At 38.3% G+C, this 24,768-nt stretch overlaps 7 protein-coding genes across 10 annotated transcripts in view; 3 read left to right on the forward strand and 4 right to left on the reverse strand.

Moving 5' to 3' along the window:
* The first annotated feature begins 130 nt into the window (after positions 1 to 130).
* LOC132198454 (pantetheinase-like) lies at positions 131 to 2,535 on the forward strand. Its single transcript, XM_059622522.1, has 7 exons — positions 131 to 391; positions 457 to 585; positions 635 to 784; positions 864 to 1,036; positions 1,101 to 1,315; positions 1,467 to 1,974; positions 2,099 to 2,535. The coding sequence occupies exons 1-7, from the start codon at positions 284 to 286 to the stop codon at positions 2,355 to 2,357; spliced, it is 1,542 nt and encodes a 513-aa protein (XP_059478505.1). The 5' UTR covers positions 131 to 283; the 3' UTR covers positions 2,358 to 2,535.
* Positions 2,536 to 3,272: 737 nt separating this feature from the next.
* LOC132196288 (uncharacterized) lies at positions 3,273 to 4,108 on the forward strand. The gene is made up of 2 exons (XM_059618831.1): positions 3,273 to 3,281; positions 3,350 to 4,108. The coding sequence occupies exons 1-2, from the start codon at positions 3,273 to 3,275 to the stop codon at positions 4,106 to 4,108; spliced, it is 768 nt and encodes a 255-aa protein (XP_059474814.1).
* A 51-nt stretch (positions 4,109 to 4,159) lies between these two features.
* On the reverse strand, positions 4,160 to 6,538 carry LOC132196762 (cytochrome P450 302a1, mitochondrial). Its single transcript, XM_059619622.1, has 9 exons — positions 6,402 to 6,538; positions 6,134 to 6,288; positions 5,766 to 6,006; positions 5,517 to 5,704; positions 5,266 to 5,461; positions 5,042 to 5,201; positions 4,717 to 4,965; positions 4,450 to 4,656; positions 4,160 to 4,388 (listed from the first exon to the last, which is right to left on the reverse strand). Exons 1-9 carry the CDS (start codon positions 6,407 to 6,409, stop codon positions 4,272 to 4,274), a joined length of 1,521 nt encoding a protein of 506 aa, XP_059475605.1. The 5' UTR covers positions 6,410 to 6,538; the 3' UTR covers positions 4,160 to 4,271.
* Positions 6,539 to 6,960: 422 nt separating this feature from the next.
* Positions 6,961 to 9,774, reverse strand: LOC132196957 (clotting factor B-like). Its single transcript, XM_059619932.1, has 7 exons — positions 9,538 to 9,774; positions 8,693 to 9,241; positions 8,214 to 8,335; positions 8,048 to 8,157; positions 7,747 to 7,988; positions 7,242 to 7,432; positions 6,961 to 7,178 (listed from the first exon to the last, which is right to left on the reverse strand). The coding sequence occupies exons 1-7, from the start codon at positions 9,599 to 9,601 to the stop codon at positions 7,023 to 7,025; spliced, it is 1,434 nt and encodes a 477-aa protein (XP_059475915.1). The 5' UTR covers positions 9,602 to 9,774; the 3' UTR covers positions 6,961 to 7,022.
* Positions 9,775 to 10,692: 918 nt separating this feature from the next.
* LOC132196739 (cyclin-dependent kinase 2-associated protein 1) lies at positions 10,693 to 12,637 on the reverse strand. Of its 2 annotated transcripts, none has more exons than XM_059619584.1 (2): positions 12,274 to 12,637; positions 10,693 to 12,214 (listed from the first exon to the last, which is right to left on the reverse strand). In XM_059619584.1, the coding sequence occupies exon 2, from the start codon at positions 12,203 to 12,205 to the stop codon at positions 11,882 to 11,884; it is 324 nt and encodes a 107-aa protein (XP_059475567.1). In that variant the 5' UTR covers positions 12,206 to 12,214; positions 12,274 to 12,637; the 3' UTR covers positions 10,693 to 11,881. The 2 variants fall into 2 exon arrangements, with proteins under 2 accessions (XP_059475567.1, XP_059475566.1); XM_059619583.1 differs by having other exon boundaries at positions 10,693 to 12,217; positions 12,274 to 12,630.
* Positions 12,384 to 16,148, forward strand: LOC132196738 (spermine synthase). Of its 2 annotated transcripts, none has more exons than XM_059619582.1 (8): positions 12,384 to 12,555; positions 12,939 to 13,021; positions 13,096 to 13,322; positions 13,458 to 13,569; positions 14,178 to 14,300; positions 14,450 to 14,694; positions 14,750 to 14,941; positions 14,996 to 16,148. In XM_059619582.1, exons 2-8 carry the CDS (start codon positions 12,967 to 12,969, stop codon positions 15,143 to 15,145), a joined length of 1,104 nt encoding a protein of 367 aa, XP_059475565.1. In that variant the 5' UTR covers positions 12,384 to 12,555; positions 12,939 to 12,966; the 3' UTR covers positions 15,146 to 16,148. The 2 variants fall into 2 exon arrangements, with proteins under 2 accessions (XP_059475565.1, XP_059475563.1); XM_059619580.1 differs by lacking the exon at positions 13,458 to 13,569 and adding an exon at positions 13,903 to 14,014 and having other exon boundaries at positions 12,402 to 12,555; positions 14,996 to 16,147.
* Positions 16,149 to 16,815: 667 nt separating this feature from the next.
* Positions 16,816 to 24,768, reverse strand: part of LOC132196737 (cardioacceleratory peptide receptor-like) — a 45,359-nt gene continuing 37,406 nt past the window's right edge. For both annotated transcript variants that reach the window (XM_059619578.1, XM_059619579.1), the window contains 5 exons: positions 24,304 to 24,516; positions 21,785 to 21,889; positions 20,513 to 20,571; positions 19,302 to 19,423; positions 16,816 to 17,388 (listed from right to left, as the gene is read on the reverse strand). In XM_059619578.1, the coding sequence (XP_059475561.1) occupies positions 17,157 to 17,388; positions 19,302 to 19,423; positions 20,513 to 20,571; positions 21,785 to 21,889; positions 24,304 to 24,516 (731 nt within the window). In that variant the 3' untranslated portion in view covers positions 16,816 to 17,156. The remainder of the gene's footprint in view (positions 17,389 to 19,301; positions 19,424 to 20,512; positions 20,572 to 21,784; positions 21,890 to 24,303; positions 24,517 to 24,768) is intronic.

The following is a 24,768-nucleotide window of genomic DNA, read 5'->3' on the forward strand; positions in this document are numbered from 1 at the left end:
ACTTACTTAAAGTGTGTTCACACGTTTGAACTACGAAAATCTTTTATCAGTTGTTAAGTCGTTAGCAAAAATGTGTTAACCAGAATTGACACATCTTATCAAAATCATGAGGCCAGTTCAACTTGACGCTTTGATTGAAGGCGACAGATTGCCTCTTGAGATAATTTGCTACTTTTGATTTCGATAGCGGCCGTTTTTAAAAAGCAATTGAAAAACGATTCAGCTTTTGATCTTAAAACGCTGAACATCGGCCATATATTTTCTTGTATTATTTTATTTAAAAATGGAAAACTTCAGAAATTACTATTTCCTGGTCGCTCTGCTCACAACATCGCAAGTTTTGTGCAGAAATCTGGTGGCAGATGAGACAATTGTGGGAGGCTCTGAATTGGTAATTTTGTATTGTTGGTTCCTATTTCATATTGCGTATAATTTTCTTGTGGGCGCCGCGAGAAGGTTGATCAAGAGCAATACGGCGCTATAACTCTGCAATACACACCTGTAGGATGGGATAAGGAAGAGTTGAATTTAAACATTCTTGAGCAAAATTTGGATTACTTGGATGCTGCGTTTGTCAACGCAAAGGTGCATTATTTTATAATTAAATGCTTTTACATTAAATTTCTTTGATTAGGGAAGAGATTTGCTAGTTTTTCCAGAGTATGCTTTAACATCACTACTAGTAAAAGAAAACAGAGAAGCCGCCTACAATGTATCGCAGATCGTTCCACATGTTGGAAATATTATGTGCGAGGCAAATTCAACTTTGGGGAATGATTATTTGGTTTGTGTTGTTTTCCAACAGAATTATTCATTCATACAAGCAATCATTCTTTTTTTGCCTTATTAAAAATTTTAATTAGGCTGTGTCTCGGCTTTCTTGTCTTGCCAAGCGACTGCAAATTACTCTTGTGGCAAACCTGGTTGAAAAAGTGATTTGCAAAGCGACAGAAGTAAATCAACCATGCGGCGCCGACGGTGTTCTTCTGTATAACACGAACGTTGCATTCGATCAGGACGGCAAACTGCTCGCTAAGTATATATGATCGGAGAGATAAATTGTGACATGTAAAATAAAATGCACTTTCCTTGCTCGTCAGGTATCGCAAGTTCAATCTCGTGGAAGAGTCTGCTTTCAACAAAACAGATGCTGCGGAGGCTGTCAAGTTCAATACAAAGTTCGGAGTGACTTTCGGTCTTGTCACAGGCCACGACCTGCTCTTCCATAGCCCCGCGTCTGAACTAATTAACAAACACCAAGTCACTAATTTTGCTCACCCTACCGCCTGGGTCAATAATTTGCCATTCAAAACAGGTTCTCTATTAATTTATATCTTTCTCTAAAAAAGTTGTCTTATAATATACACAAAATTTATTATTGTGTAATTAATTTTTAATATGATATTACGTGCACCTATATTATGTTAATTTTTTTTATTATTTACATTTTTATAATTGATTTTAAGGTACTCAAATCCAGATGGGCTGGTCACACACCATGGGAGTCAATTTGGTGAGCAGCAGTTATTTGCACGTGGAAAAGGGTTATAGTGGCGCTGGTATATATCGCAAAGACGGCACTTATCGAACTGCTATCGGTCTGGAGACCGGCGGCGACCCTATTATAGACTTTCACGATCAAGAACCTCAAGACCTGAGCAACTTTTTCACCGACAGCGACTCCCTGCTCGCGAATTACAGCACTACCCTTATTAACAATGAAACCACCCTTGCCGAGACGTGTTTTGAAGATTTCTGCTGTTATCTTAATTTCGAGGCCGATTTTGGTAATGAAGAAATTTTTTTCCAACTGATCGCCTTCAATGGAACAGACGAGGATGGTGTGGTCGTGCAGGCGTGTGGACTGGTGGCGTGCGGAGGCCCAGAAGTTTTAACTTGCGGGGATGGAATCAGTTCTGCCAGTTATGCCACGCGAATTTCTTTCAACGCTCTTAAACTCCGAGGCACTTTTAGGTAGTTTTTTTTCTTCTAAATTTAATGAGAATTATTTATTTTCTCATAAACAAAATTTTGAATTTAATTATAAATATAATATAAATAATTTAAATTAATATGTTCTATTTATTTCTTAATCCAGCTCTTCGGAAGTGATTCCGAGTACCCTGAAGTCAGAGAGCGCACTGCCCTTTTCGTTCAAAAGCACGCTGGCAAAGCAGCAGCTGACCAAAGGCTGGCAGGTTGCGATAGAAATAAACGAGCCGGTGAAGGTGCGCACATTTGCCCTGTATTCCCACGACTTCCACGTCGTCGTCGGCGGCAATAATGCGGCTACTGCTTGGATTCCGTGCTTTATTTTGCTGCACTTTGCCGTGCTCACATTAAGGCTCATTGTGTGAGGCCTGCACTTACATCAGGCGTCTTGTTATGCTAATCAGAAAATGCACCGCGCGGCGCGGTTTGCGTCACGCCGGCCTCTATAACTTAGTTTTACTCATTATTGTTTCGTGCCACCCACCAGAGGTGTGCTGTAATTTATTATGCTGTGAATAAAATAAAATATATTTTATAACTGTACATTGTGTTCTTTTTTCGCTTAGTTTTAAATCAAGGTTGATTTCGTTGCCTTGCTGTATTTAAGATAATTAGTTAAAAAGAAACAATAAAATGTTAGTTGAAATTGGTTGAAATGTCATCAATAAATAATTCAATTACGGTTGTGAAATCTTATAAAAAATCGGAAGTTGCCTACAAAAGTATTCATAAGAAGCTGCGAAGAGCGATCCAACCTTGACAGAATCATAACATGTGTGCGCCACCCACTTGATAATTAGCATTTGATATAATGACAGCCAGGGGCAAATGTGGGCGAGTGATGAGGTTTTTTTTCTAACGTCTGCCTCTACCTCCTCAAATGCATTTGATGCGAATCGCTAAATTGCGTGATTTAGAAATATGGGTGGAAAAAATAGCATTATAATGTATCGCAACCAAAATAAAATAATAAATAATAATATGATTGGGTAATGGAGCAGAGCACGTGGGGCGTTTGTTTTGTGCACCAGGATATTTTTCGAAAGTTAAGTTTGTGCAGATGAATCAATCGTATATTGAATACACCTATTAGTAGTTCCAGCACTTGGAAATTTTGTTTTTCAGAATATTGCGTTATTTAGAATTTTGTTGTCATGTTTCAAGTGTGAACCTCGCCTTGGGATAACAAGGAAAAGTAACAATTAAACGAGCGCCTATAAAAGTACCTCAGAAATAAATCAAGTGCTTATTACTGCGTAGGTATCAAATCAGTCAACGTCATGAGAGAGGTAAGAGCAATAATCGAAATATATGTGAAAAAATTGAATTTAATTTTTTTTTTTAATTTTCTTTACAGTTTTTGGTCATTTTTGCCCTTGTAAGTGCGATTGCGGGTGAAATTTACGCACCTCCAGTTGTAACTTACCCTCCTGCAGAAGTGACATATGCCCCAGCCAGGACAACTCCGGCGCCAAAGATAGTGCATGTTTACGCACCTCCTCCTCCACCCATATACGCGCCACCCGCTCCAACGTATGCTCCTGCCATAACAACGACCCCTGCTCCCAGAGTCGAGTACGCACCCCCTGTTGAAAACACCTACCCTCCTCCTGTGCCTACCTACGCCCCTGCCAGAACCACTCAACCCCCTCCTAGGGTAGAATACGCTCCCCCTGTTATTCACACCTATGCTCCTCCTTCGCCCACTTACGCGCCTGCCAAAATAGTAAAACCAGAATATGCACCCCCGCTGCATACTCAGACGGTTGCGATCTTCAAACCAGAGCACACCTACGCACCTCCTGCACCGATCTACGCACCTGCCTACGCGCCTCCAGCACCAACCTACCCTCCTCCGGTTCCCACTTACGCCCCTGCAAGAACAACCACCCCGAAACCTGTCTACTCACTCCCCACGCCAGAGTACGGAGCGCCTGAAGTGGTGAAAATTGTGTCACCTGTTGTCCACATCCCTGAACCAGCACCAGTAGTTAGGGCCGTGGTGCCTGGCACCAGCACATTTTTCCTGAAGCCCATCGTTGTCCCTGACATTGAAGTAACAAAAACTGTCGATTTCCATATTATTGAACATGAACTTGCTCCACCTCATTTCTAAACTTGTTTATAATTTACAATAAATATAATATAAGACAAAATCAACTTTCTTTCTACTTGAATCAATTACAAAATGTGTTTTATTTTTCTAAACATAGAATTGTAAATAATATATAGTACTTTAGGAAAAATATTTTTAGGATTAAAAAATTAGAAATTAAAATTTAATCTTTTAGTTTGTGGAACTGCAGCCGCAACGGTTTGTCAGGCTTATTAATCAGCAATGATTTGCAATCAAGGGCTCCATCACCGTGCCACGTAATATGAAATTCCCTTGCAATCTGTAAAAAAAAACGTTCCTTGAAAGTAGATATAATATATTTTTAACACCGGAGGTGTTACCTTCAAGAGCAAAATCTGAATGTTCTGCTCAGCTAGACGCTTTGCAATACACGCTCGGGGTCCGTGACCAAAGGGAAGCGAGAGATAAGGGTGGACGTTTTGCATCAAAGCATGGCCCCTTATCCACCTTTCGGGCAAAAACTCGTTGGGGTTTTCAAAGTACCGCGACTGGCGACAGGTGACTTGGTTCTGAGTCACGATCACCGTCTGAAATTAAAAGAAGCGCGAGTCAAAGTGAGCGCCTGATTTACATAATAATGCTACTACCCCTTTGGGCACTTTGAATCCCGAGAAAACGGCGTCGTGTTGCAGAATGCGTCCTACGCCAACCGACACGGGATTAAGGCGAAGCGATTCTTTAAGAACGGCTTTGGTGTACGCGGCGCCTGATAAGATCTGCGTCGTGACCCCCACCTCAGGGGTCGGCAGCAGCGATCTCGCTTCCTCCTGCAGACGGAGCTGCTTATCAGGGTTCACCGCCAAATGATACAGGGCAAAGCTCGAGCTGTAGGTCGTCTGTCGGAGAAAAAAGTAAGAACAATTATTTTTTTTCCTCTCTTTTATTTTTGTGTTCGTTATAATGTTGAGATACCGTATCAGCGCCGCCAAGCAGCATGTCGACCATCATTCCAATCACATCCTTTCGATCGAGATCAGGACTGGCGAGGTATTGTTCCAGCAGAGACAAAGGCTGACCGTCCGCCTTATCTCGCGCCCCGGCCGCTTTCTTCTCGACAAATTCAATCGCGACTCTGCAATTCACCATTGATTTATTTGTTTTTAAATTTAAAATTCCATCTAAAAGATCTCGATCACTTTTCCAGCTGCAGCAGTGCTTGTTCCAGTTTTTTGTACAGCGGCGTCTTGAATTTTTGCCACAGGCGCAGACCATTGTCCGTACCCAAGATGCAACTGTTGGCGGTGAACGCAGCCTCCAGTATTTTGTCGCACATCGGGCTGGACCTTTCACTCAGACCACCCATTCTTTCATCAAAAGTGACCAATCCAATTACTTAATGAGAAGATAAAATTTATTTTATATTTTTAATATTTCAATGATTTATTACATTCCAAAGTGACGCGCGAGAGCTCATTTAAAAAATTCTCTGCTGGAGCTGCGGTCGCCCTTTTTTCAATAAGTCGCAAAAAATCATTAGCGACCTCATCAGATTTGGGGACGTAATTTTGCACACTCTGCGGCTTGCTCAACGCCCGCTGAAATGTGGTCCGCAGACGCGCCCAATCAGGACCGTTTCTAAAATAACATTTTTTTTTTTAATAGCGATATTCAGAAAAGGATTAATAATTATATGCACGTTGGAAGAAGTCCGCCTGTGTTATAAATTGCCGGTCTGGTGAGTCTAAAGTGCTGCAAGGCGAGGTGACTCAGCCTTTGAGGGTGTTTTCCTTCTCCGTGTCTGAACAGGGTCTCGATGTCGTTCGGGTCAAAGAGCCAAACGATCGACGTGCCTTTGACGATTTCTTCCCGCACCGCTGCACCATATTTCGCGAGTTTCTTTGCCCCATTCCAATGCAGCCGATCAAACTGATACTCGCCTTAAATTTGTGTAAAAAAATTATTTCTCAAAAATAAAATAAATTCAACTCTACACATTTTTGCTTTTAAATTTATTTTCTGAAAAAGTTTTCTTGTTTTTATTTTTTAAGTAAATTTTTTTTTTACCAAAGACTGGAAGGTATTTGTACAAAGTGCCTACGACCGGTAGTGAGCGCGGGCCAGGCATCTCTTGGAAGGGCCTCGAGGTGTCGCCATCACACAGTTGCCGTACGATTGATCGTAGAAAGCGGCAATGCGTGGCGCCTTGGACCTTCAGATTCCTGACGCATAAACATTATTTATGAGCGACTTTATTAGCTTGTGAAACTTGAAATACCACTTTGACCGCAACGATAATTGATTGTTCATTAGAAAGTGAAAATAATCTACTCACAGTTGCATTGTCGCTGACCTGCCACACTCGTGCTTTTCACTTAAATATTATTAAAATCCATAAGCTTGCATTTTCATCTGCGATTTTGTTGTTTTAGTTTGGTAGATCAAGAAACTGCAGGCAGATGGCGAGTTTCTCTTTGGTCACTGTATAAGTGAAGAAGAACTTTTTGGTATAAATCGTTTAAGTTTTCATAATGCAAAGCATACGAAATGAAGTCGATGTAAATTAAATTTTGACCGCATTGGTTATTTTATCTCGACCAACAAATATTTAAATTGGTAAAAAGGCAGAAGTCTCTACTGTATTAATAGCGACGATTTGATTTAAAGAGTGAAATAAAAAGAAAATAAAATACAAAACATATCAAAATATAGTACTGTAAAATTTTGAAATCATAGTATTTTATAATATTATTTTTTTTTAATTCATTAATATTTTTTATATGTATAAACTCGGCATATATATCAAAATATATATGATGTAAAATTGAATGACCTTTTTCACTTATCAAACAAAAATTATTTGAATGAAGCGTTGCATAAAAACACGAATAACATTCATGCTTTTGAAATAATAATTTATTACTATTAGTCAGATATTGTACATTTTCCTCAGGTCTCATCTAATCACATTAAGAATCCATTCTGTATAATTGGAAACCCTGACGTACAACCCAGGGTACGTCCTGGAGCCGCAACCAACTCCAGTTGAGACAACTCCAATCAAAGTGTGAACGTTTCCCTCTCGCATCACAAGCGGCCCACCTGAGTCGCCCTATGAAAAAATGATTATATTTATTTTGCTTTAGAATTGAATAACAAGGCTGTTTTCAAATACCTTGCATGCGTCTTTGCCGCCCTTTTCAGTGTCACCGGCGCACAACAAGTTGCTGGTGATGCCCTGAGGGTAATTGAACATGAGGCGCGATGACGAATAGGCTTTTGTGCACCTCTCATTAGGAATGATTTGTACGCCGACCTCAAGGAGAACGTCGCTCTTCTCGCCGCCAAACGCTGTATCTCCCCAGCCTTTAAATATTCAATGCATAATATTTATATAATAGTCATCAGTCGCAGGTTTAGTACTAAATTATAGAGGCACCATTTATGCTTCCATAAAAAAATTGAAGGTTTAATGAGTATATAAATAAATAGACAAATACAAAATAAAAAATTTCTTTCAACAATTTGTGAGTAACATAATAATATTTAAATTTATTATAAATTTTAACCTTAAATGAAAAACAAAATTAAATAAAGAAAACTCTAAATAAAAAATAAATACAAGTAAATAATTCAAAATTTTAATTCGAACAATATTATTATTTTGCTATATATTGTACCTGCAATAGTAGCAATAGCACCGTCCAATATCCTCAGTCCCGACGGTGGCAGGCAAACAGGTTGAATGAACTTATTGAAAGAGACCGGTTCCCTCAATTTGAGAAGGGCGACGTCGTGGTAATAAACTGGCGCATCGAATTCAGGGTGCCGTACCACATTAGCAACCATGAAGTCTTTGGGAGACGCGGCATCGTCACTGCGCGAAAAGTCGAGCTCGCCCAATCTGACCAGCTCAGGTTTTCTGCAAACGCAAAAAATTCGGTAAAAATGGCTTGTTCTGGCAAAAAAGCAAAATCATGCCTGTTGGTGGAACTGATGCAGTGCGCCGCTGTAATCACCCATTGGGCCGCGATCAAAGAGCCGCCGCAAAACCAGACGATCCCGCTTTTTGTGCGCTCACCGATTGCAGCCTGTGCAAGTTTTTTTAGGGAACAGTGACTTTTAAAAAATTTTCAAATTGCGTTACCATCCAGGGTGAGCTCTGGGCTGTTCTGAGCGGAACTCCGCCAATGATGGATTCTGGAGCGGGGGCAAAATTGTCGCGGAAAACAATGGCACCTTCCGAGTCCGCAAATAACTGGCCACATTCTGTTATTTTGAATAAAAAAATATGCAATTAAATTAAATTAAATAAAAATTAATTAATAACTCGTTCATCTCAAATAAAAAGATTTCAAGACGCTAATATACATATTTGTTGTGAAACTATTTGTATGTATAAATAAGCTGTTTTTATTAAGAGGAAATGTACATTGTTAAATTTTATTGCTTCAACTATAAAATAAATTCAGATTATCAGACATTACAAATGAATACGATTAAACCAATTAAGTATTAAGTTTGATTAATTAAATGTTATTAAAAAATTATTTTACGTTTATAAAACTTTTTAATATAAAACTGGTTTTGTTATATTATTATTATTATTTTAGGCTTACGGCTTACTTTGATTGCTTGGGTTGGTTGCAACAGCATTATTTGGTTTGTCCTTGTTCGGCTTGGGGACGCTTGGACGTGTGCAACTAGGGGTATTGGGACGGTTTGGAGCAACGGGACGATTAGGAGTTATATATGGACGGTTAGGAATGGGTCGATTCGGAGTGTTGGGACGCGTGTCCGCATGGATGGCCTCTTTGTCCTTTGGCGGGCAGCAAACCAGTGGTTCGCCCGCATTCCATCCGCAGTAGGCTCGGAAGCCTCGGGGCCTCAGGGTGGTGCATCCCTTGACCGGGACGCAAGGCCATCTAACCCCACCACTCCAACCGCCTGGACAGGACGAGTCGTCAAAGTCTTCATCTCCGACCTCCTCACTGGAATCCCCTCCGTGATGATGGTGATGGTGGTGAAAATGAGGGTTGTGCGGTGGCAACCACTCTGCGTCGTGACCGCTGCTCCAGCCGCCCCTCGTCGGCTGAGCTGCGGGGTTGAAAGGGAGCGACGGAGGCCGCATTTGGAAGTGGTTATATCCGTAATCGCCAAAAACGGATTCGGTTACTAAAAAAATAAAATGTAAAATAACAAAGCGCGAAATAATTATTTTATGATATTATAGCCATATTGCGCCCAGCAACAAGCAAGTTAAGAGAAAACATTTGTGTGGGTCTGTGGGATATATAAATGGATAATGGGCTGAAGACGCGTTATATAGAACATCTGCTTTCAAGCGGTTGATTCCAGTAAATCCAGTATTAAGGAGTTGATAATTGTTTGACTTCAACTTTTTCCTTGTAATTTTTACTTAAAAATTCGATTGATATTACCAAATTACTGTTTTGATGATTTTCTCTTACCTTGAATGCAGGCAAGAAGCGCGATAATGATGAGCACAAATTTTAAATCCACGGAGACCTCCATCTCGAACGAAGCCTATTACATTTATGATCCTCTGCAGATTCAACAAAAGCGGCGGCGCACTGTCGGAAGCAGGTGTTGCGAATCGCTCCGTAAAAAATCGCCGTATTCTCTCTCGTCGCGAGGAGAGATGTTGCGTGAAGGAGTTCAATCCAGTCAGTGACCAAGAAGTTGTCGGGGAATTTCTGAAAAGCAAGTCCCTCCAAATGGCATAGGTGGGGTACTTTCCAACCTCACCTGAGCGACGGCAAATGATATTTATGGAACGCCTTTGGGCTTGAGAAAAGAAAGATGATAAATCCGCGATTAAAGTACAGTACAGCATCCGCACGCATGCTTTGCGAATGCGTCACTTTATTGAATAATAATAGGGTCTCCGTCGGAATCCTTCCCGGCTTTCTTTCACGGATTTAATAATAAAATAAATGGCACGCGGTATTTAACCTTGTCGTGCGAAGGTATGAAAAAGCAGGCGTCGCGTGCCTGATCATTAGCAAGGATCAAGACAAGTTTTTTTCGCGCGGGCTTTCCTCCTGCCATAAATTAAGTTTGCGCAGATGCTGTGACAATATGCTGGATTTTCGTGAGGTTCCGCATTTAGCACTTTATTAAATATAAAATATGCAAATTTTTATTCAAACTATAACCTTAAACATATCTATTTATATCTTCTTAATAACTTCCTTACACTGTTATTTTTCTTTTTTTCTAACTCAACTGGTAAATTTTTATGATGTTTCTCTATTTATTTGGACAGTTGAAAATTAAATTTTTATTAAATCCGTTCGCAATAATTCAATTTTTGCTGTATAAGCAACACAATGTTTGCGCTTAATATGTACTTCTGGATTTTCCGCTCTCATCCTGAGGCTAATTTATTCATGTAATTCATGACGGGATTACCCAATTTTTTCTGCATTGAAGTTTTCAAGCCCAAAAATACTAAATTTATTTTTTTAGTCAGATTAATTTTTTCCTTTCAAAATTACAGATTCTATGCTCATATTTTTCATGACTCAAATTTCATTAAGAGTGTTGTTTGTGCAATATTATAAGGAATTTAACAGAAATAATATATTCAAGGAATTGTGAACATTAATGTGTATATTTTATTGACATATTGCTCTGTTCAACAATTATTAAGTCATGCAGAGTGCAGAGGTATAATATATAAATCTAAACATGGTGTCAGTATACATAATATTATAATAGTATCAACGTCGCCATATATGTATATAATATAATTATCTATTTTTAATTCTAACAATGCAGCATAGTATATATCAAGGTGGTTGCTTGCACCTAAAATTTGTAATTCAACACCTTTATCATGGTTCAATACTCTCTTGAGAAAAGGCTACGTGCGTCTATTGTGAATACCCGTCACATGAATTGGTTGGTTTACAATATATTCAATATAGTAATATAATAATACAAATATTCAGACTTCTCCGTGTCTTCTTACGACTAATGCTGATAGACGAGCTTTGGGTTTTGCTGATGAGCAGGAAAAACTTGCATGATTAATCAAAATCGCTACCACTGGCATGAGTAAATTGTCAAACAGCACACACAGGTACCAGAGAGTAGCACTAAAAATATGGCAACAAACTATAGCAGAAAAATTTCACTGCTCATCGATCTTAACTTAAAATTGAATACTGGCTACAAAAATCATAAAAAAATCTTGTGTCGTTGGCAGTCTTTGAGTAGATCTCTCTAGAAACATGGCAGCAAACACAAAATTCGTAAAGCTCCTTTGACTGGTAAACTTGTTTTAACTATTACACAATAATTTCATTTTTGTTCTCGTATTTGCAAGATGTTATTTTGATTTCAAGTATTTGTTCTTCACACGGCTCAAATTTACTTTTCCAGCTTTGCAATTCTGGTCCCTTAGGATGCAGAAAGGTTGGGTAAGATGTATAAAAAATTAAGCCCGAAAATGTAATCTAAAAAATTATAAAAAGTAGCCATAATAAAACCCAAACTGAAATTAAGTTTCAACTTTTTGCTGCTGTTTCGTAAAATTTTCATTTCTGGTTTAGAATTGTGAAAAAACTGACAATAAATCAGAAATAAATTGAAATAAATTTAAAAAAATTTGCAAATAATTCTAGAAAATCATTTGATTTGGTCTGAAAACCCCAAAATGAAACTAATTATAATATGGCTATGAAAATTTCACCTTTTTTCATTTGCATTGCTATCGCACTTTGCAATCAGGTCGATCAGTTTGAGAATCTCGGACAGCGTGTGCTGCGAGTCCTCCTTGGCCGCGTCTCATTGTCTCGCGCTCCGCTCAGTCTCCATCAGACACTCCCTGACCAGAATTCGCGAGTGGACGATGCCCCTCTTAAGTCTCTCGGCGGCCGTCTTGCTGCCGGCGTACGTCGGCCGGAGGTCTTTGCCCATTTCCTCGATGACCGCGAGCAGCTGGGCGTACTTGGACATGGACGGCTGCTGCGGCGGCACCACCGTGATCGAGGCCATCGTGTTTGACTCGATGAACGAGGTCGGTGGGGTTGGGGGCATGTTGGCGGGGATTGGCGTTATCGTCACCGAAGGCTCCATACTCGCGATTCGGGCTGGCAACTCGTCGTCCATTCTTCGATTCTTCTACCAAATTTTAGAAACTGATAAATTAAATTTTTTAAATTATGTAGAGGTCTCACCTTAAACACGCGAACAAGAGCTGATTTTCTTTCTACGCCCCTGTCTAGTGTGTTGACCGAATATTTATAAATAATTTCAGCTTCAGCTGGCTGGGGACGATGTTGGGGGTGTGTTTCCTTCACAGAACTTCCACTGTTTTCCGCCAGGGGCGTGACCGTCGACGATAGCTGAGAGCACTAAACTAAATTGGCGAAATTTGCACCTCGTTTATTTGCAATTTTCCCACGCGTCCGTGACCGCTGAGGACCTAATTAGTAGATATCCTGAGAGAATAATTATTGGTTAGTAGAATGATTTCATCTGCAGCGATCAAAGTGGCCACAGGGCAGTAAATAGAAGCCTCAAAAATGTTTCCCTTGCACCGGCTCTCTGTTACTTGGAGAACTTGATGAAAGGCATGTCGGTATTGCTGCAAGAGACAAGTGTTTATTGAGCCCCTGGCAGATAGGCCCCCAGTGGAGTTTTTTTCTGCGTGAAGTGCCTTCATTATGTAGCAGTTTGCTTATAAGGCGTTTTAAAATCCGACCTAAATTTAACTGATTTTCTTTTTGAAACAAATTTTTGAGGTGCAATTCTATCAAAACTCTGCAAAATCAATAATCGTGTCATTCGTGTCTGATCACTTTTAATATTTGCTAATTGATTCTTATGCGATTTTTTTCAGAATATATTTGACTTGACTTAAATCTAAAATGGCAATCAACACTATCCTGATGGATTTTAAAGTTAGCGAACCAACAAAACTGGGTGTGTATTGAAGTTCAATAAATAAATCATTTATTAAAAATTTTTAATTAATTTATGGTGCATTAATTGGCTAGATTCTGGATCAAACATCCAAACTGATGTGCATCAAGTATTGGAGAAATTCATCCCAGGCTTGAACATGCACATGATGCAGGATTGCGGGGCCGACGGGCTCTTGATTTTGTGGTCAGGCCCCAAAAGCTGCCTCGTCACTCTGAGGGCCTTCCGAGGGCCAGGCCTGGTTTCCATCAGCATTGAGTACTACAGAGGGGATGAAGATGAGGCTCTATTGACTTTCGACGTAAGAAAAAAATTAAATTTTCTAATTTTATTTTTCTTCTGTAAAAATCCCCCATTAATTATATTTTTTTTATAATACCTTACACAAGTTAAATTTAAAAGTGTGCCAAAGTGATTAACTGAAATGTAACCACAGCAATGCCGGGCCTTAGAGTGTCAGATTAAGGACACCTTGGGCGCCTGCAAAGGCAAAATTCTGCCTGCCCTGCGCAGAGGTGCTACTTTGGATGTGTACATGACAACTTCAGGTGACTTGCCACCGTAGCACACATTCCCCTATCAATTTAGATTTTTGTAAAATTTACGCCTTCAGTGTCCCAAGACCTTCTCACTAAAATGAATAAAAGAAATGATCAATGGGAGACTCTAGTGAGAAGGTCTTTCCAAAAAAAGGTTTGTAGCTTACAAAAGTTCGGCACAGTCCATTCCTAATCATTGTAAATCATCAAGCCATTACCATTATCTCATACAAAAAACTCCATACTTATCTCTGGCAGTCCTATTGTTTTAATTTGGCATGCCCATATTTTTTTTATAAACATAAATGCATGAGTTTAAAAAGGTAGATGCATGTGTTGCAGCAAGTACGGACTATTGAGTCGCTGCTGGTCCCAAAACTCAATAGCGTGCGCCACCACAAATACCCTGCCTTCAAGAGAGGTGGTTTCATCAATAGATATCTAGTCTCTTCAGGTCAGTCCGTTACTTTCTGATATTAATTATTTCATTTTACCTCCATCATGATCACCGCATTCATAATCTGATATGGCACGCATGCTCGTCCCTTTTGCTGTCGAGAAGCGGGGCGATGGCTCTTGAGCTTGACTCCACGTGCTAATATTAATTTTGCTTGCAGACGAAAGAGTGCTGGAGTACGACTTTGACGAGCTCCTGTTCGAGGAGCAAACTCCGTTCCAAAAAGTGCAAATTTTCCACTCGCCGACTTTTGGCAATATGCTTGTTTTGGATGACCTTCAGAGTAAGTAATCATTTATAATATTATTTATACATTTTGAAAGCAATCATTTTGCAAATTTTCTTTGATAAAAAATGGCTTATTGTAGATTTGGATAGCAATACTGACACTTCAAAAAAATTGTAATTAATTAAAATGGAAAATATTTCCAGATCTTGCTGACAGTGATCTCGTTTACACTGAAACCCTCATGCAAAGAGGGAAAGAAAACTTCGAGGGCAAAGAAGTGCTGATCTTGGGTGGCGGTGATGGTGCCCTGCTGTGGGAGCTTCTCAAGGAAAAGCCCAAATTTGTTACCATGCTTGAAATTGATGATGTTGTGATGCAGTCGTGCAAGAAGTACTTGCGCAAGTGCTGCGGAACCTGCCTCGACACCTACGATGCAGAAAATTATAAGGCACTTTCATCGCAAATCCTTCTTCCATGAAAAATAAATCCTCTGATCCCTGCAGATAATTGTTGGTGACTGCATCAAGTGGCTGGACCAGTACATTTCTGATGGAAAGACGTTCGACTACGTCTTTGGTGATCTCACTGATATTCCTCTTTCAACCACCCCTCAGGGTGAAATCTGGGATTTTATCAGACTCATTCTCAACAAGGCACTCAAAGTGCTGAAGCCGAGTGGAAAATTCATGACCCATGTAATATTTATCCTTATGGTTTGATTGACTAATTTTAATTTTGAAATGATACAGGGAAACGGAATCTCGTGTCCGACTGCCCTTGCCATGTACGAAGAGCAGCTGAAGAAACTGGAAACTCCAGTGGACTTCAGTCGTGACCACGCCTTCGTGCCCAGTTTCATGGAGGATTGGGTGTTCTACCAGGTGTGGCGCAAGCAGTAGCACCTCCTGAACCTTTTGGCTCTTCCTACCAGTTTGCAGTTTCAACGCACCAATTGTAGCTGTACGCACGATAGGAGCATAATTACAGACATCGGAGTTTCATGACGGCTAGTCTTTGGCTGCTCGTCCGGCAGTCTAGGGAACTTGTTGTCAACTTTCCACAACTGTAGATGACACCTCCTGTTTTACACTGTTCATTTTGTCTCTGTGTGTAATCAAAATCGGTCTAGACTCAAGGCAGCATGCTCAAAAATTAACTAGTAATTTTACCCGACTAAGTGATAATGATAATCTACGAACCTTATATTTATAATTGGAGACGTGGTTTTCACATAACCATTTTACCTGAAGTTTTTAGAGGGTGTGAATCTTTGTCCCTGAAAACTAGCTGAGCACTTATATTATTAGGAAACGTTTCTAAAGCTTAAATCAACTATTGAGATTAACTCAGAATCCACGTTACGAACCTATTATTGCCATTATATAGCACAACAATCTTCCTATAGTTAGAGTAAGGTTTTAACAAGTTAAAGAGTTTTTGAATAATTATTCCTAAAGGTAGGAAGAGCCCCTAGCCGGAAAGTTAATGTTACAAAATATTTGCAACAAACTGAAAATCTCCACTTTGTTAGTCATTGATATTGTTCCACGTTTGTGCCATTTTATTTGAAGCGATTCAATGTTGGGTTTCCTATATGTTGTCAAAAATCCCACAACTTGGGTTGTTTATTTGCTGGTGCTTTCGTACAAGCTCAAAGCTTGGCCATCACTATGAAATTACTGCCATTGAATGGCCAGTATAATGAATGAACGCATATATTAAAAGTAATTCATTCCATTATCTCATTTTGCCAGTTTGCAGTATTTACGAGTCTAAGTGTATTGTGAATGTTCCACAGCTAAAATACTGTCTTTAATTGAAATTACACACCAAAATACTACATTGCATGTGTTATAAATACGTGATTAAAAAAAATATGATCCAGATTTTTGTAGTGTCTTTGAAATGATACCTCCGTTATTGAACATCAAACATTTATTTAATGCATCATAGCCACGTTGTAACAAATATAGACAAATTTATTCATGTGACACAAAAGTGTAGCACATCACCTAATTTTCTTTTTCTTTTTTTACAATACATAAAACAGGAATTATCGTTAGCAATAATTTATTGAGAATTTGCATAATTTTCACTCCATTTTTAACCCCTAAAATTTAAACAGTAATTTTTTCAAATACAACAAAACACTAAACAATCAAAGCTATGTTGTCCAAACGTACATTCATTATTTTTATGATTTTTCACTTCGATCACGTATAGACATCCACAGAAGGAAATTAAATTATGATTACCGAGTCTTCAACTTACAATTATAAATAAAAACATCAGTCTTCATCAATTAAAATAAAAGCATTCAAGCTCTTCAATACAACACACAGTCCAGTTTGCGTGAGTAGAGATTTGTCATTATATATTTTTAATGTATCATATAATTTTTTTTAAAGATATTAAAATACTTCTGTTGTATTTACACAAATAAATACTGTGCTCGCTTTGTTCGTCGAGGGTTAATACATATTGTCGGATGTTCTTGAGTAAAGAAGACACAAAAGTTCTCAGGGAGCAGAAAATTTGCCCCACCATATACCATATAGTAGGATTAAGATTGAAATTTTAGGTGTAAAAAGCGCGGAGAAAAATTGTCCCGGAAGTAGAAGTGAACAAGGTACGATCTTGAGGTGAAACAAAGACGACTATTCAACACCCATGAATACGCGGTCATGAGGCTCCCAGGTTCACTTGATTCTTTTATAATCGAAAGGTATGCAACACATTGACACGCATGTCACACAGGTTGCATAGCTCCAAGACACTTGAGTCAAGTTCTCCTGGTCGCCCGCTCTCGAATTGAGATTTACGTTCAGCACAACACACATATGTACATTTTCAGGTCAGTAAACCTGAAAGTTACACCTCTTTGTTGAGTCTTGCCAGGGCCCGACTATTTCAGAGCATCCTGCGTGAGGCGGCGATGGTCCGAGGAGACCCTTTGCAGGTGGAGCGATTGTACGCGTTGCTGCTCGAGGAGCGGGAGGCGAGTTCGCTGAGTGACGTGCTATCTCTGCTGCCAGGGACGCCAGGGACGTTTCTCCAACCTGAGGAGCTGCTCAGAGCACCTGGGGGGATGGTGTCGGTCCCTCGTCGGAAGAAGGGAATCCAGACCAGGGGTGGCAACTTCCTGCGGAAATTAACCATGCAGAATTTAAATTTGAGATACTAAAATCCGCTAAAATCTATATTGCACAGCAAAATTTAAGATCGTAGCAGGACCAGGAAACTAGTTCCTCCAATGCATTAAATAAATATTAATTAATAAATTCTCACACCAAAAACCCCAGTATTTCAATTTATTTTCTAAAATCTTTCTTTTATCATGTTTTACTTTAAGAGCTTATAAATCATGAAAAGCATCCCTTTGAAAATATTATATGAAATTATTTAAAAAATAATATAAATGAAAGCATCACTTTTCAGAAACCAACAAAAAAATTTAAAATTATCTAAATATGGTTTTCCTTTGGTCAGAACAAAAATTTATGTATTATGGAGCTAGAATTTAAAATATATAAAAATTAATTCATTTCAGTCAAGACCCTACACTGTGATTTTTTTAAAGGCACTGTCAAAATGCTAAGATTCAATTACTCAGAACTGAATTCGCAGAGCCGAAATTATTTATTCATGACGCGCATTTGCATAATAGTATGATCTTGCCCTTGGGGGACACTCTTTATTTCCTTCTGAAAAATTCCTCGGCAGCGTGTTAATAAAATGTGCGCGCTGTTGACGTCCCTCGACTCAATCTCGTCAAGCGAAAGAGAAAATGCTGGTATATATATTCGCGAGCCCACAAATTACTAAAAAGGCCATTCCAGCGTCTCTTGTGTTTTGCTCGGCCGAGATGGAACACAATTTATAGTGCGATTGTTGTTCGCGATGTATTAACGCGGGCGACGACAACGGTCGCACTTGCTTTATTGCGTACCAGGCCATCATACCGCACGCTTCAATTACAATTCAGTGCACATTACATTTCTGGAATTGCTGGCGCAAGAGCCTTTTTTATTCGTGTGCCGAGCACATAGAGTATAGAAATCAGCGGCCGCACTTCAATGGCAACGAAAACACTCGCTTCACCATAAATCATGCGATTGTTCTTCTAGAGCCCGGCCCGTATTGGCAAAACTCGCACTCCTTCAATGAGAGAGTAGAACTCGAAAACGGTTCACTGCCGGCTGATCGCGCGTGCCAACTCGGCGTGCCTTGGGAGCACCTCAATAAGAACAAAAATCGTGATTCAAACGATACTTGCTGGTAATTAAAATTATTTGTTTGTCAAATAATATCTTTCAAATTGTACAAGGGAAGATAACCAGGAAACAAATGAGATTCAGAGGGAAAAAATATTAAATTAAAAATAATAAAAGATCAATTTACATCACATTTAAGAACAGGGGTTTGATTCTGTCTGATTTGGTCTTATGGCATCAGAGCCTAGAAAACTTTTTCCGCTTCAATTGCATAATTGTTTAACTTATTTTTGCGTGAACTTAATAAAATTAATTATTTGATTTTTTCAAGTATTTATTTTGGCCGATCCTGATATTTCATGATGAACGGCAACGATATTTAAAAAAAGCAGTTAAAAATCGGAGCATATATTAAATTTAAATGATACGTTTTAAAAATGTATTTATAAATACTCTGACGACAATGCAGTGTATCTATGCAAATTCATTTGAAATTTCAAGAGAAAAGCTTGCTCTATGTTTACAAACTAAATTTCTTGGGGCATGTAACCTAATTTTAAATCGTGGCATGCATAACTAATGTTAATTATTAGACAACTCATGACGTGAATGTGCAATCAAACCACGCGTTTGTATAGTAATTTACAATTTCCGAAAATAGCCCCGGATATTTACGCATTGCAAGCGAAACTCAATTTCCTCCTAGACAAACAATAAGGCACACAATTTGTGTGCAAATTGATTATGTGCTCGTCGTCGTGAGGAAAGAGTGTGTAAGAAACGAGCGAGGGCTTGTTTGGGCATAACTGAATAAGACCGAAATTGGCCGTGTGTGTTATACCTGAGCGAGCGACAGATGCTGGAGGAAAAGAGGCAGTAGATGACTGGATTGGCAGCCGAGTTGAGCGGCGCCAGCGACTGGATGAAGGTGGCCACCGCCGCGGTGGTCTGCGTCCTCGGCACCTGCAATTACGCCGATACCATCTGCATTATATGGCTCAATTTATTGCCGGTCGAAACAATGCCCACAAAAGAAGTGTACACGTGCAAACAAATATTACCATTATTGTGACTGAATTAATAGAGTGAACACCGAAGGTTTATATATGATTTTTCAATGGTTGGATCAGCGATATTGAATTATTTTAGTCACGGACAAAGAGATTGCAACCAACTTAATCCTCTTACTTATATCAGATGATTAGTTTTTTTTAGAACTTATAACTAGCATCAGACTTGTAGTAATAAATTCAGTATTTTAAACAATGAGAGAAAAAAAATTTAGTAAGATAGAAAAAACCGAAGTCGTAAAAGTCTGTTTACAGGGTGAAGCAGTCTTAAGTCAAGAAATAGATTTTCGTGCAAAACACGTCATGCAAAAAAAAGCAGATAAGTGACGAAAGAAAAATTCTCTCTTGAGAGAACTGTAGGATAAGAAGCGAAAGATCGAAAGAGGTTGAATTACTAATTAAAAACAACTCCAAGGACCAGCAGTTAAGTCAAGATGTTGGCAATTTTTCTCCCTCATTTGCCGTTAATTAATTAAATCGCAGAAAAACAAACAGGCGCCTCTGCATTTTAATGTTTACTCATTATAAAATAATTAATTAAGAGTCTCGGTATATGGAACTAGTTCCCCACGCGGGCTGTAAATCTCAACCTGTCAAAATGTCATTAAAAATCTTTCTGTAGGTTTGGATGCTTGTATTAGCCCAAGGGAATGAAACTATTTTTTTTTCTTTTTAAATTTAAATTCTTTCGTTCATTTCGTCCTAACTTCTTCTAAAAACCTCGACAAGCTTATTAAATTATCCATTCAACACGATTAGCAGACGCGGTTGAACAAAAAAGGTGCCGATAATTTATTCAAGACGTGCAGCCGGCGCTGGAAATTAATTCGAGCCACGTTGGAGACTTGTCAATCTGTTCCGCAGAGAGCCGCGCTCTGGTTTTAGTCTGCTGATAAATGAAAAGGTTGATCGCTTTGAGACTAATAGGTCAAGTCACTTGAAGGATATTTCCAACAACGTGCAGCACCAATAAATTACGTACCTGTTCGTACACCTGGAGCAGGTCAAACACAAAGTACGGGCTCCAGCATAGGATGAAAACTGCAAACAAAATTATTGAGGATAATTTTAATGATGGAATAAATCAGAATAAATTATCAACATAGTGGTATTGTGTTGAGCTGTTTGCTTATGTTGGCCTGCTGCTTTGCAAAGATAAAAAAATAGTATAATGATAACATGTTTTACCTGGAAACAAGTATGCCAGTCAGAAACAAAGGACCAAGTGACACAATGAGCACTCATATAATTGATAATTACGCTTAGAAGCCTTTTAAAAATTCTAATAAATTATTAAATTAATAAAAAATATAAGGGGAGTTTCAAATGTAAATAAATTATAATAGAATGTGCTTTTGCAGAGATATTTTTATATTTTTTATGTATAATTTATGTAGCCTATTTATTATAATTTTATTTTTAATTTCTATATGTTTTTTTTTTATGTAAATTTAAAATATTGTTGTTTATTACATGTTATTTTGAATTTTGACAAAAAAAAAATATTTTTCTTCTTTTTACATATAAAGTTCTTGTTTCAATAAACGTAGTGATAGGTAAATTATATTTTTAGTCCATTGTTTGCTCTTTTTAGATTGCGGAAATGATGTTGTAGGAAATGAATTACACATACAAGTTCAAAGACCATACTATGTGAAGTGGTTGATGAAACTTGGCACTCGAATGGGGTTGCACTTTCAAGTCGGGGCAGTGTCAAAATATTTATAGCCGCACGCAAGCAAAAAGAAAAATTAATCGGGATAATTAATATCTCGGCAAGAGTTTCACTTTCAAGCGGCAGCCCGCCGGCCTAGTCGGTCCGAAATAGATGCAGCAGAAGCAGCGAAATGAATGCAGTCGACAAATTGAAATCCATAAATCAGAAGGTTGACAGCCGGCAGATCGGCGATTCAAAAACAGAGCTCTCGAGCGGGACAGTTTCGTTTTCATTTCTGACGCAAAAGCACCCCCTGCTTTGAAACGCACGTCACACGCACGCTCTTTTTGTAATAATATTCGGCACTACCACTCTTGAAAATATTAGCGAGTGGCCACGATAAAAAAGATCAGAAATAAATTTGAGTGAGGGAGCGACGCTCTAGAAAATTGTGGACGCGTCTCTCTCTCTCTTCTCCGAAACGCTTTTTTTATGTTTGATTTTATTTTTGGACTATAGCATAGGCGCTGCCGTTTTCCTGCACCTATATTAAAGAGCTGCCGGCTGTCATTGTGTGTATGCTTTTGAATCACTCACCAAACACAATGACGAGTGTCATTTTGACTGTTTTTATTTTGGCTCTTGGAATCAGGCCTCGAGAGCTTGCCCGCCTGCAATCTGCCTCTTCTTCAGTGTGGCCGTCTGCAACAGAAATGAAATAAATATAAAAAAACACTGATCAAAGAGATTAATAACAGAAAACACGGATTTTTTGACAATTTCCATACACAAGCAAAAGGAACAAAATTTGAGTATTAAATTTTGTGGTCTAAAAAGTAGCATTCTGCTTACTATTTTTTAAATAATTAATTTCACTTTATTAATAATTTAAATATCATTATTTAATTTTAAATTATTTTATATCTGCTACAAAATTCGAGTTTTTTTTTTACTGTTCACAGGTAATATCAATAAGATCATTTATGGATAAATTATTCATGTTTAAATTTCCAATTCTCAGGCACTCTTAAATTTGCTTGTGAAGAACATGTATGATCATTTTCACAATTTTTATGAACATGTTATGGCAAACGGCCTTGAAAAATTGAACGATTATTATCAGTTTCAAAATCAAGCTTCCAAAATTTTCATCACTCATTTTCTTCTTATTGTTAGAGGTAGTATTACTCTTGCAAAATAATGAATAATCAATTCATTCTAATGCAGGGAAATTATAAAAATAAAATAATATCATAGGTTTTCCTTGAAAATTTCATTTAATCTTTTGCATGAAACAAAAAATTCTGTGAATGATTTTCAATTTTCAGTATGAATGGCATACAAGCAAAAAATTTCATCATTAAAATATTCAATTCAAAGCATTTGTGAAGAAATCTCACAGATTGCCTTCACATTTAAAAGCAATTTTGAAAATTACCCGTGCCGAAATAATTTTATCTCTGCACGGTCGGGAATGAGCGCCTCGTCATTTCGCGCTTACATCACCTTTCGCGAGAGAACACGGACCATTAAACTCTTCCTCGCAATGTTTCAAAAGTAGCTTTCCGACGTGCCGAGTCGTCTTGCTGCTGAAGGAAAGAAGAATTCGCAAAAGTGACAGATGCCGGCGGCGGCAATTCACTTGGATAGTATTTTGCGTACGCTGAATATTATCATTATTTTTGTGCGGCGATCAGCGCGAGCCACCTGTTATGGTGTTGCGTTCAAATTGCAAATTGTGTCAGCAACCCGCAACGATAAAAAAAAATTAGGTCCGGCAGATGGAGATGTTACTTTTTTGCTGCCGTCAGCTCAGATTTCAACACGAACGCGTACAAGTGGGCGGTGCAATTAGCAAAACTAGTCATGCTAATTACAAGGAAAATAAATTTGAATCCAATTTGCATGAAAATGTGTTTGCTTTACAATTTTTCTTTAAGTGTGGGTTTGGGCGATACTGGAATTTTTTTAACGAATGTGTCGAATTTTCATCTGCGCTCGAATTTTGATTGGCAGGATAATTGCTTTTTCATCTCGCGGCGTGTTCGTGACCACGTTCAATCAACACGACCGGAAAAAACAATCTTTGAGTAATTATGACGAAAAAACAGAGCTTTTTCGTGGAATGCAAATAAATTTCAAAACGAAGAACGGTGAGATGCTGAATAGCGTGACTCAGAAAAAGACTTGCAAAAAGTTTGCTTCAGCGCACTCCAGCAGCGACACTCAGTGGAGTGTCTAGCACGAGCAAGGTATATTTTTCTTGCGCAAAATAAATGAGACGTTTGTTTTTGCTTCTTTTCAAAAAACATGAAAACACTTTTCACAGCTAGTGAAACTTCACTATCTCTAGAGTTCCAGGAAAACAGAATTTGACTTAGTTTAGTGAAAAGTAGGACAGGATTTTCCTTGATCATTTAATTAATTGATGAAATATAACATCAATCTTTTCTATCTATTTACATAAAAAATAACAATTACATGCATGATGTATTTTCTTCCAAATTTCTTGAAACAAACCTGTTTTCCTCGATCTTCAATTCTTATAATAAAAAGCATTAAAAAAATATGTAATAATCGTCTATATATCTTTCATTTTGATTTTATTAAAAATAATTTATAATACCCTTTTTTTATGTTTTCAAGAAACATAACTAGAGAATTAAAAAAAATATTTTTAAATATTATGATTTTAAATTTAACATTGCAACACAGATCTTCAATTTAACTAAAAAGTCACAATTGAAAGCAGAGCAAGTTTTTTGTTTTGTGGTTTAACAGTTTCCTATGATCCACAAAAGCAGCATCTATCCCTGCTCAGAGCAAAAAATTAGCTGTCGTCACAGCTGGAGTTCGCCAGCAGCTCGTTCCTGGCTGAGTCTTGGCCAAGAGAAGTCCGCAAAATCCATCCCAAGAGCGGACGGACATTCATATTTATGAACTTCGAGATTTAAATTTGAGCCACTCTTGTGATAGTTGCGGTCAGTTGGAGCGGCGACAAAGTAAATAATATGATGTGTGCGTGCGCCGAGCAGCGCAAAGAGAAGGGTTAAAAAAATGGAATAAATCATTTCAGCCTCAAAAAATTAAGCGAAAAAGCAATCAGATCTACATACTGGTCCTGGTGGGCGTCTTCATTCTCGCGACTTTCGCTGACCTGGCGGGCTGGGTGCCGAGGACTTTGCCCTGGGCCCAGATTGTGGCCACGATCACCGTGTAGCAGAAGGTGATGATGCACGCAGGGATGAAAAAGAGCACCACCGCCAGCAAGGTGATGTACAATTGCCAGTGCCACTGCTCCGAAAGTTCGATCCAGCACTGCGGTTGTTCTGAAAATTAGTTAAAATACTTTTTTGTGAAAAATATTTTACAAATGAATAAAATTCAAATAATGTGCAAGTCCTGAAGTAAAAATGAATGTTAAATTTTAGATTGCAACTTTTCAATAGAGTAATAAATTTTCTTTTTTTTTTGTAAATTAAACAAACTTCACTTTTGCTGAAATATTAGACTGACGCAAGCATGAAAATTTTATATACTCATATTATTCATTATTATTGACGAAATTCTAAATTAAATTT

Source organism: Neocloeon triangulifer, unplaced genomic scaffold (assembly GCF_031216515.1).
Source record: "Neocloeon triangulifer isolate White Clay Creek 2 clone unplaced genomic scaffold, ASM3121651v1 ptg000012l, whole genome shotgun sequence".
NCBI lineage: Eukaryota > Metazoa > Arthropoda > Insecta > Ephemeroptera > Baetidae > Neocloeon > Neocloeon triangulifer.

Bases quoted from the DNA above. Each gene is read 5' to 3' on its own strand.
- LOC132198454 (XM_059622522.1), top strand. From the start codon at position 284: ATGGAAAACTTCAGAAATTACTATTTCCTGGTCGCTCTGCTCACAACA. The intron at 392-456 runs GTAATTTTGTAT...CGCCGCGAGAAG, and splicing joins TTGTGGGAGGCTCTGAATTG to GTTGATCAAGAGCAATACGG. The intron at 586-634 runs GTGCATTATTTT...TTCTTTGATTAG, and splicing joins CTGCGTTTGTCAACGCAAAG to GGAAGAGATTTGCTAGTTTT.
- LOC132196738 (XM_059619582.1), top strand. From the start codon at position 12,967: ATGGCAATCAACACTATCCTGATGGATTTTAAAGTTAGCGAACCAACA. The intron at 14,301-14,449 runs GTAAGTAATCAT...AAATATTTCCAG, and splicing joins TGTTTTGGATGACCTTCAGA to ATCTTGCTGACAGTGATCTC. The intron at 14,695-14,749 runs GCACTTTCATCG...TGATCCCTGCAG, and splicing joins ACGATGCAGAAAATTATAAG to ATAATTGTTGGTGACTGCAT.
- LOC132196762 (XM_059619622.1), bottom strand. The intron at 6,007-6,133 runs GTAAAAAAAAAA...CACAAATTTAAG, and splicing joins CAAATACCTTCCAGTCTTTG to GCGAGTATCAGTTTGATCGG. The intron at 4,966-5,041 runs GTATCTCAACAT...TTTCTCCGACAG, and splicing joins TGCTTGGCGGCGCTGATACG to ACGACCTACAGCTCGAGCTT.
- LOC132196957 (XM_059619932.1), bottom strand. From the start codon at position 9,601: ATGGAGGTCTCCGTGGATTTAAAATTTGTGCTCATCATTATCGCGCTT. The intron at 8,336-8,692 runs GTAAGCCGTAAG...TCAAAATAACAG, and splicing joins AACCAACCCAAGCAATCAAA to AATGTGGCCAGTTATTTGCG. The intron at 8,158-8,213 runs GTAACGCAATTT...AAACTTGCACAG, and splicing joins CCCAGAGCTCACCCTGGATG to GCTGCAATCGGTGAGCGCAC.
- LOC132196739 (XM_059619584.1), bottom strand. From the start codon at position 12,205: ATGGACGACGAGTTGCCAGCCCGAATCGCGAGTATGGAGCCTTCGGTG.